The 10,726-nt window shown below is 39.6% G+C and overlaps 1 protein-coding gene across 2 annotated transcripts in view; it reads right to left on the bottom strand.

Annotated features, from left to right (window-relative positions):
• Window positions 1-1,736: 1,736 nt before the first annotated feature.
• Window positions 1,737-10,726, bottom strand: part of LOC125888346 (proto-oncogene tyrosine-protein kinase Src-like) — a 30,071-nt gene continuing 21,081 nt past the window's right edge. For both annotated transcript variants that reach the window (XM_049575648.1, XM_049575658.1), the window contains 7 exons: window positions 9,216-9,365; window positions 8,986-9,141; window positions 8,100-8,279; window positions 7,672-7,748; window positions 7,426-7,579; window positions 7,196-7,327; window positions 1,737-5,867 (listed from right to left, as the gene is read on the bottom strand). In XM_049575648.1, coding sequence (XP_049431605.1) covers window positions 5,659-5,867; window positions 7,196-7,327; window positions 7,426-7,579; window positions 7,672-7,748; window positions 8,100-8,279; window positions 8,986-9,141; window positions 9,216-9,365 — 1,058 coding nt within the window. In that variant the 3' untranslated portion in view covers window positions 1,737-5,658. The remainder of the gene's footprint in view (window positions 5,868-7,195; window positions 7,328-7,425; window positions 7,580-7,671; window positions 7,749-8,099; window positions 8,280-8,985; window positions 9,142-9,215; window positions 9,366-10,726) is intronic.

Here is a 10,726-nt window from a genome sequence, read left to right as displayed (position 1 = left end):
TTTTTTTATCATATTTTGGACAACATACTGTACTATGACTTTTTTATCGTATTTTTGATGACATACTATACTATAACTTTTTTATCATATTTTGGACGTCATACTATACTGTGACTTTTTTTTATCATATTTTTGATGACATACTATACCATGACTTTTTTATCATATTTTGGACGACATACTATACTGTGACTTTTTTATCGTATTTTTGATGACATACTATACTATGACTTTCTTATCATATTTTTGACAACATACTATACTATGACTTTTTTATCATATTTTGGACGACATACTAAACCATGACTTTTTTATCATATTTTGGACGACATACTATACTATGACATTTTTATCATATTTTGGACAACATACTATACTATGACTTTTTTTTATCATATTTTGGACGACATACTATACTGTGACTTTTTTATTGTATTTTTGATGACATACTATACTATGACTTTCTTATCATATTTTGGACAACATACTATACTATGACTTTTTTATCATATTTTGGACAACATACTATACTATGACTTTTTTTTATCATATTTTTGATGACATACTAAACCATGACTTTTTTATCGTATTTTTGATGACATACTATACTGTGACTTTTTTTTTATCATATTTTTGATGACATACTATACCATGACTTTTTTATCATATTTTGGACGACATACTATACTGTGACTTTTTTTTATCATATTTTTGATGACATACTATACCATGACTTTTTTTTATCATATTTTTGATGACATACTATACCATGACTTTTTTTATCATATTTTGGACAACATACTATACTATGACTTTTTTATCATATTTTTGATGACATACTATACTATGACTTTTTTATCATTTTTTGGACGACATACTATACTGTGACTTTTTTTTATAAAATTTTGCATGTCATACTATACTATGACATTTTTTAAACATATTTTTGACGACATACTATACTATGACGTTTTTATCATATTTTGGATGACATACTATACTATGACTTCTTTATCATATTTTGGATGACATACTATACTATGACGTTTTTATCATATTTTGGACGACATACTATACTATGACATTTTTATCATTTTTTTTTTATATTTTTGTGTCAAATTGTTATGACATATTATACTATGTCTCTTTTTGTGTGAAATTGTTATTACATATTATACTATGACATTTCTGGGAAAGTTTTGATGACATGCAATGCTATGATTTTGTTCATCAAGTTTAGACGACAAACTATAATATGTCTTTTTGTAGGGGTCAAATTGACATTTTTGTTGAAATTTTCGTGACAGTTTTCTGGTGAAATGTCATAGTATAGTGTGTCATCCAAAGCTCACAAAAGGTCATAGTAGTCAAAAGTTCACCAAAAAAGTCAAGAGTAGTCAAAATTTCCCCAAGTCATAGTATAGCATGTCGTAACAATTTGACCCAAAAAAGGCATAGTATAGTATGTCCTCCATATTTACCAAAAATATCAAAGGAAAATTCTGTCTTTTTTGTTCCACTTCATTGAATTCATTGAAGTATATTTACTCCTCCTACGTGTACCACAAATTCTGACAATGTGACCTGATGCCCCCCACATCACATGCTCACTTCCCTAAACACTTGGCTTGTGGTGCAGCATGCTCATCACTTTATGGAGAAGTCAGTGAGTCACGCCCAAACAGCATGATATTTATTTATCGGTCAAAGGACAGCACACACACCAGCACACACTCTTATCAAAACACATTTGAAATATAATTTATTGCACATTTAAAGATCAACATAAAGTGGCACAATACCCATTTCAATCCTGTTACATCAGAAACAAATAAAAGAGAAGTCCTTACAAAATGCTCACACCTTCTGTTTATGATTTTTGACTTTAGAACAAAATGGCCGTGAAGTTGCAGGAATGCCAGACCGAAACTGCATAGATTTATAAAAAAACTAAAACATAAAAAAAGAGAGACAGAGACACTTCTTCTTTAATATGGCACAGAAAATCCAATCAGACCTTGGCGTTACTCATACGTGTCATGAGCCCATCAACTTCCACATTGTCCCAGTGACTTAGAGGCGGCTCAGTGCATCAGAACAACCTGGGGATTTCCAATTCTTAAAGAGGAAAGCACTGATAGCATGTTCTCGGAAATATATATATATCGAGCCCAATTTTAAATTGTCTTATGCAGATGCGATAAATCCAAAATTAAAAACATTCCTCAAGCCCCATTTACAGTAGCATCTTATTATTAAAACATTTTGGGAGCAGGCGTGCGTCACTGTAAAAACCTCGACATGGAGGTGCAATTAAAGAAAAACTATACAAAAACAAATTACATGATAGTCACAGTCATTTGTTTAAGATACTATTTACATCTTTGACCTCATTTTTCATATCACAACCCAAACTATATTTTCATCATGGTTTCAGAATCGTCCATATTATTGATTCAATTAGCCGTCAGGATTCATCATTGCTGGATATTTATTATTTCATGGTTTTTAGAAGGAATCTTATTGCTGCATGGCTCATATTTTGAGAACTGATTTCATAGTATTTGTTGGCAACAATCTATAACCTTATATCTACTGTTGCTGCGTCGACTACATCATAAACTAAACCACTGTGAAATGTGTGACACCCAACATAAATATCTGCCATTTAAAAGTGGCTTACATGATACAAAACCGACCCTAAGGAGCTACAGTATGTACAGTATGACAGTGAGAGCTGGCAGCAGTGGGTAAGATATAATCAAAGAAATAATTATAGGTTGATGGCACAAATGTTCAGAAGTCTGTTTTCATGATCCCCTCGCCTCCCCTTGAACCTTGAGCAAAGTAAACATACACATGTTGATGTACAGTACAGCATAAATACAAACCCAGCCAATGGTCAAGAGAAGAACAGCACAAAAGCATGCTAACTGGTTTCAAAATCAACTCCTATATTAAGTCATAAACACAGTTTTATTAGGGTTACCTGATTAGAGTTTTACAGTTTCATTAGGGCCGCCTGGTTGCATATTTTTATGGATACAACAGCTGTGAAGTGAATGAAGCCTTAAAGATATACTATGCAGGGTTTTTTCTAAAAAACACATAAGACTCATACAGAAGTAATCCCTCTTAAACATCACTTATGAACCGCTGGAAGTGGAAGTGACTCTGCCTTCTGCCTCTATTGTCTGTATTCTTTCTGTGTTCGGGACTTTTATGGGTGTGTACCCCATGGATGTTTAAAGAGAACTGGATACAGCGTTGGCAGCGTACAGGCAGGAGCCCACACATTCCTATGAAAGTTGCTCAGTGGCACATGTAGCCACAAAAGCTTTATTTCCTCAGTATGAAATTACCTGGAACTTCTGCATCATGGGACCCGTACATGGGCGGATTATAAGACAATGGGCCTCTGGGCACAAACATGCAGAGGGCCCCACCACCTCTCCTACAGAGGAGCAAGACACACAGACTTATGGGTGGTTTTGCGTCTCTTTATGGTTGTTATGCATCTTTTCGTAGGTTTGTGTCTCTTTGTGGCCATGTTGAGTCTCCTCCTGGTCGGTATGTATTAATTTGACATTTTGCACAAAAAGGCCAAGGTGCCCCTGACGCTTTGGACCCCTAGGCCTCTGCCTGGTAGGTCAGTAATCCATCCATGGGGTCATAGAGCAAGTGCACAAGACTTTCTGTGGCAGAGTGGCTAACTTCTGGTTTAGCAATAAGCTAACTGGATTGGGGATGAAATGATTTGTGCGACTCTTCTTGACTTTTGAAATATTACTGGACCAAATGGATCAAATCCTGATAGTTAAAGTCATTTCAAAGGGGTTGTGACGCTCAAAAAAATGTATCCAATGATTTAAAAGAGTCTCTTTTACAATGTAAGTCTATGGAAAAGGTATTTTTGGGGCCCAGTGGCATCACGTCACAGAACCAGACGTTGTAATTCCACATTTGGCCACTATGTAAAATTGGCTTCAAAGCCTGGTGCTGTTCCTGGGGGCATGGTGTACCCCAACGGCATTCAGATGAGGTTGGGGATTTCTAAAAAGGTGGCGACCAGATGCAAGACCATAAGCAGCATCCAAGAGAAAAAATGTTGAAAAATCACAAATATAGCGAGGTGAAATTCCGAACAAGAGTAATTCTGGGGCCGGCTTTTAACTTTCTCAAACAGTAGCCGACAATCCTGCATAGTATACCTTCAACAGGTTTATCTGTCCAGTTTACTCACTGACGTGGCGTTTACTGGGGAAATGGTGCAGTTTTATTTAAAGTTTAAGAACTAAACCCCCCACATTAGCCCCTTGATAATAAAACATTATATACATGGACAGCAGTAAAGAAATGTGATTAGTTTGGCACACAACAACGTAGGCTTTTATACTCTGGGTTTTCCCCGTCTTGAGCTGAGTTGAATATTAAACAGTAATATGATTGGTTTGGTAGCCTCTTAGTAGGTCACATAAATGTTTGATGAAAGATAGCCCATTTATGCCTCTGAGCTGATAACTATTGAAACTGCTCTTTAGTGCCACCGTAACAGTGCTGATTATTTTCAAATCCGACTTTCCAGTTAAATCAAGGTCAATCAAAACAACAAGCATTCAAACACTACCTGCATCAAAATCATTTTTAATTGTCGAGGTTGGATCCAGCTGGCCGCTGCGGCCGTTCAGGAGAAACACAGCTTGAACAGAAAAGGAGAGTTTAAATGAGAGAGAGAAAGGCCTCAAATTTGAATTCAACTGACCTCATTTTTAATGTTACAGAACCTGCCTGTTGAGTACATTTACCCTGGCACTACCATGATAGTGTTTCTAACAACCTTGCCTATTGATAATCACAAAAAAAAAAAAAAAAAAAAATCAAGAGAAATTTTTTTTGTCTGCCACTGAACGAAAACCTTAAACCACAGGACGCATATTGTCCAAGTAAACATAAATAAAGATGCAAAGTAGAGTTCCAGAGCTGAGTTATTTGGAGACACTTTGAAGAAGCAGCACTTGAGAAAAACTGGAGGGAGATACTGAAAGTCAGACAGAAATAGAGAAGAGAGAGGAGAGAGGCAGAAGGGAGATAAAGGACGTTAAGAGAGACAGACTTTCCTTTGGCACCTGAGCCACAGTGGCAGTGCTCTTCTGTGGGCGGAAAAGGTACCAGGCGAGGGTAAAGAGACAAGACGGAAGAGGGAAAGAGGGAGTTTTCGCTAAACAGCTCATGCCCGAAATATCCTCCCTTGACCTTCTCTCTTCGACGGGAGCTTTATTCTTTTCCCACTCGCTCCGTCTGTAGATCCTGATTCGGTTCCTCCCACATTAGTCGCACCACTCAAAAATCATCAGATCAGAGCCAGAGTCTGTCCACCAGTTCTCCTTCACAGTCTTGCACCTCACTCCTGCAGGAAAACCCTCAGTAAACAGTGAGTGCTCGCGGAGAGGAGGTTCTTCAGGTTCTTCTGTAGCAGTTTCTTTATGGCACATGATGGGACTTCTGCAGGTTTCGGTTTCGCTTCCACAGAAGAATCTCAAGTTCCTCCCAGATTACTTTCACAGGCTCAGATCCTCCCACAGGTGCTCCTCTGAGGTCGGTTAGTGCAGATCGCTCTGTGTTGAGGTTCTCCCCCGGGTTTCGGTTCAGTGTGTGGTTCTATAGGTTCTCCCCAGGCTGATACTGGGGTTCTGTGGAGGTGAAGTAGTCCTCTAGGAAGCCCTGCAGGTACTCGAACGTAGGCCTCTCTTCGGGGTCCTTCCTCCAGCAGGAGAGCATGAGCTCGTGCAAGGAACTGGGGCACTCTGCGGGGCAGGGCATCCTGTAGCCACGCTCCACCTGGTCCAGCACCTCGCGGTTTACCATACCTGCCGAGAGGAGACAGAATTTAGATTCAGGGAACAGATATGAACAAGTCATTAACACAATCCTTTATTACTTAAATTCCGAAAATATTAAATAATACATCAGATCGTCAATACAGTGTTCCACTTAAACGGAAACAACGCAGCCAACAGTACACGCAGGGGAGGTTAAAACATGTCTCAAAATTTCAGTTTAAATTAATTATGCTGTGTAGTTCGCTCCATCAACAATAAATCCACGCTATGTCGTGAAAAGGATAAAAGGTAGCAGCTCAGGCTTTAGCTCCAAGCTTTAGACCAGACCTATGTTGCATCATCGCCAACTCTATATCCCCTTTTTGGGAATGTAAGATGAGGAGTTGTCATCTGTCATCTAGCAGGTGAACCAGGGCTTTCCCAGAGATTTTAGGCACATGATGTATGTGAATATTCACTATCAGTGTGGTAAATCTCTTATGACACTGGTGACAGTTACTACTGATGGATATCTAATGTTGGCTTGGGTGGGAGGCTTCTGCAGTACAGTCACACAGCATAGCAGCATCTGACTGTCGTCTCAGCCTAGTTGGCTATTGATAGGTTGCTTATTTACAGACAACCCTCAGCCTAATGATAGCTGGTGATTGAATCAAATATAAATGGCTAGATAATCAATATCCGGCCACTGTGTTTGGTCACTGATCCACTTGGACAGATGAAGACTGACAGGACATGATGGATCTCTCTTAATTTAATTAAGGGATCCCAAATGCTCAGGTTCAGGCGAGGTCACAAAACAGTTTAATAAAACAAACGTTTGTTTAACAAGAAATAAAAGCATACAGAGATATTAAAATTGTAATCCAAACACATATCAGACTGCGCTGACATCAATATGATCATCGGCTTTCTATCCTCCAAAAGGGAGTGCAGCCTCAACGTTTTGCAAAGCACCTGTATGTGTTGGTGTCATGGATCCACTCTATAGTTTCAGCATTTTTAGGAGGTACAACAAATGATATTCTTCATAACTGATTAATGGGATGATCATTTTTGTGTAGTCTGTATTGTTAAAAGGGGTCAGAAACCCAAAGATCTTCCATTTACGGTCACATCCAACAAGAAAAAGCACCAAATCGTCACATTTGAGAAGATGGATTGAGATATTTTTGCCTAAAAATGGCTTAACCAATTATTCAAGTATCAAAATAGTTCGATCAAATTTCAGTCACTTGATCGTCTAATTGTTTCAGCTCTTATCATCTAGCATGATTATTGCTTGAGGACATTTTGTTAAAGAAACACTTGTTTAAAGGGGGAATTGTTCAGGTGATAATTATGTGAGTCTTTACCTGGATAGGGGACTCTGCCTTTAGTTGCCAGCTCTGTGAGCAGCACACCAAAGGACCAGACATCTGACTTGATGGTGAAACGACCGTACAGAGCTGCCTCTGGTGCCGTCCACTTGATTGGGAACTTCGCTCCTGAGGAAACATGACAATTTAAAAAAATAAAAAAAGAGTTACGAGTGTGTTAAAAAATCTACACTAACATGTAGTGTAAAAAGTAAGTGTGGACTCACCCTGTCTCGCAGTGTACTCGTTGTCTTCAATGAGTCTTGCCAGGCCAAAGTCGGCCACTTTACACACCAGGTTGTCTCCCACCAGGATGTTGGCAGCGCGCAGGTCTCTGTGGACATAGTTCATCCTCTCCACATACGCCATGCCTGCTGCAATCTGGAGGAAATGCCAGAGAGAGGACGGGGATTTTAAAATAAATATAGCATATTGTGCAGTTTTTAATGTGGCTGAATTGTGAGTGATTTTACCTGAGCGGCCATGTCTACTAGCTGAGGCAGGCGAAGCATCTTTCCTGCGTCCCCTTTAAGGAAGTCCAGTAAGCTACCTGTGAGTGAAAGATAAAACATAATGCATCAAATAAAAGATAACCACCAAATACATAACCAGTTTTCCATTTTACTGTATGTGTAAACCTTAAAGAGCGAGCTACGATCTAGGGGTCTTTGTAAGCACACCAATATGTGTATTGTTAGAGATGTTACGATACTAATGGCGATACAACACCTGTATTTCAGTGCCAAAACAATAATTTAATCATATCTTATTTTGAGAAATATCAACCAGTATTTGATGGTTAACAATACTCTACAAAAGCATTTCAGTCACATTTCAGTGTCACAAAAAAAAGACTGAAGTTTGATACCCAGCACTTGTTACAGTCTGCATCCTGTTTTACCTTGGCTCATGTATTCTGTCACAATGTAGATCGGCTCCTCAGACACAACGGCGTACAGCTGGACCAGCTTCTCATGCCTCAGCTTCTTCATGACCTGTGCTTCCTGAAGAAAGGCCTCTGGAGACATAGTGCCAGGCTTTAGGGTCTTAATGGCTACCCGTGTTGTACCGTTCCATGTGCCTGTCGGAAAACACAGAAGAATAACATCACTGTAAAACTTTTTGTAGAAAGAGCTAAATCTCCTCTTAACATGCAGTAATGTTGACTTTGGGGCTTATCGTCTGTCTTGCTGAGGGCTAGATGAGTAGTTCAATGTCACTCTTGTATCCGTCCATTCATAAAATCAGTAGCCTTAGCATAAAGACTGAAAGCAGGGAGAGACAGCGAGCCTGGCTTTGTCCAAAGGTAACAGATCATCTACCAGCACCTGTAAGCTCAGTAATAAGACATTATATCTTGTTAGTTTAATCTGTACAGAAACAGAAGGTTGTTTAATTGAAGGTTATGTGCTGGGTTATGAGCTAAAAGGGTGCTGGTACTACTGGAGCCAGGCTAGCCGTTTCTCCTTTCCAGCATTTGTGCTAAGCTAAGCTAACTAGCTGCTAATTGTAGCCTTATATTTCAAAGCAGGACATCGGACTGATATCAGTCTCCTCATCTAACACTGGGAAGCAAATAAGCATATTCCCCAAACGTCAAAATAATCCTTTCAGAATAAATTAATTAGCTATAATAGCTTTTTGAAGGATGCATCCGGTCAGTGCACTTCAAGAAAAGAGAGACTGATCGTCATATTTTGAATATTCAGTGTATAAGCTGTCCATCAAGCACAGTGTGAGAGGAATTCAATCAGTTCCACTAAAAAGAAGTGGTGCATATCACTTACCCATCCAGACCTCTCCAAAGCAGCCCTGTCCCAGTTTAAGGTCAAGGCGGAGGGACTCTCTGGGGATCTCCCAGGCGTCCCTGGCCAGCCCCTGGGTCTGAGGTTTGGCCACAGGACACACATCTGACAGAGCGTGGCACAGCCCATCAGAGTGCTCTGAAAGAGGGAACAGGCAGGTAAGAGGAGGCAACAGTGTTGTAAAAGGTTAACAGATGTGTGTGAGCACTCACTGCGGTAGTGGAAGACTAGCTGCTGTAGGCTTGTGAACTGGGTGCGGGAGGTGATGTAGAAACCTCCGCTGTCCAGCTTCCTGATCTTGTAATGTTTAACATTCAGCCCTTTGGTGTTATCGTAATCCAGCACTGACAGGCAATATGCCCCTGTGAACAAGACAAAACAGCAGACGCAGACAGGTTAGAACAATACAACCAGTATGTGGAACTGGGTGACAGCTGCTCTGTGGAGTTTCCAAGCAGCTGTGCTGGGCAAGTCCCTCATGGCCCTTTTAAAAGGCCCTGGAAATTCAACTAAGCCTGTCTGTCGTTGTCCACGGCCCACTAGTGAGTAAAGTTTGATCTTGATTAAAACAGTGATAATTAATGACTTGATTTGTGCAGACACTTTTCAGTCCAGGCTGGAAGTGTGCAAATATTTAATCTGACCATGTTAATGTCACTTAATATGTGCTTTATGTTAATTGTTGAAATTCTGTGTTGCAGCTATTCTTGGCCAGGTCTCTTTGTAAGGAGATTTTTGAACTCAATGGGACAAACCTGGTTAATAAAGGCTTACTACTACTACTACTACTACTACTACTAATGACAGGTAAAAAAAAAGAAAATTACAAACCATTACAACAACAGATTATTAGGTGAGAAACAGTCTGGCTGACAAGATGTAGACTGTGGGTATAAACCTGTCATTGGCCGCCTATTTCAGACAGTAAATAGAAAATGGCCCTGCACTTGTAGAGTGCTTTTCTGGTCTTCCGACACCTCAAAGTGCTTCAACATTACATGTCACTTTAATCCATTCACACACAGAGTCACACACTAGTGGTCAAGGCCACGATACATGGCACCATCTGCTACTCAGTAACCATTCACACCCACTCTCACAGCAATGGAACGGCCATCAGGAGCAATTCGGGGTTCAGTATCTTGCCCAAGGATACTTCTAGCCAGGGATTAAACTGTCGATCTTCTGACTAGTGGATGACCTCCTCACGTACAAATGTTCCACCAAAAACAAAAAGATTGTGAGGGCGTATGTTTTCCCTTAATGTGGAATTATGACGGGATCAGTCAGACCTTTTTCCAGTGCTGTCACAGTGCTGGATAAAACTAGTCTGGCTATGCAAGTATAGCTCAAAAATAATAGAAATGTTTAAAAATAAAGACCTTACAATTGAGACAGGAATCCAGATTGTAAAGATGGATTTTAAGAAGTGATTCAAACAGCTGAAGAGACCTAACGACAACCTTTATGGAGAGGTTAGAAATGAAAAATCAATCCTCTTTGATCTGGAGTTTTTCTGACTGATGTTCACTCCTCTTCTCTCAGTCAGAAAGAAAATCTAGTACAGCAAAGACAAGCTTCCCACAGATTTTGTCTACTCAGTAATGGGACTGACAGTCTATTGACCTGAAGCTCCCTACAGTTTAACCACTGACCTATCTTAACTTCACTGAACATCAACCCTGGGTCACACATTACTGGATGTACTGAACAAAGATACAAA

Source organism: Epinephelus fuscoguttatus, linkage group LG1 (assembly GCF_011397635.1).
Source record: "Epinephelus fuscoguttatus linkage group LG1, E.fuscoguttatus.final_Chr_v1".
NCBI classification, from domain to species: Eukaryota; Metazoa; Chordata; class Actinopteri; order Perciformes; family Serranidae; genus Epinephelus; species Epinephelus fuscoguttatus.
This window is presented reverse-complemented; position numbering and strand designations above follow the sequence as displayed.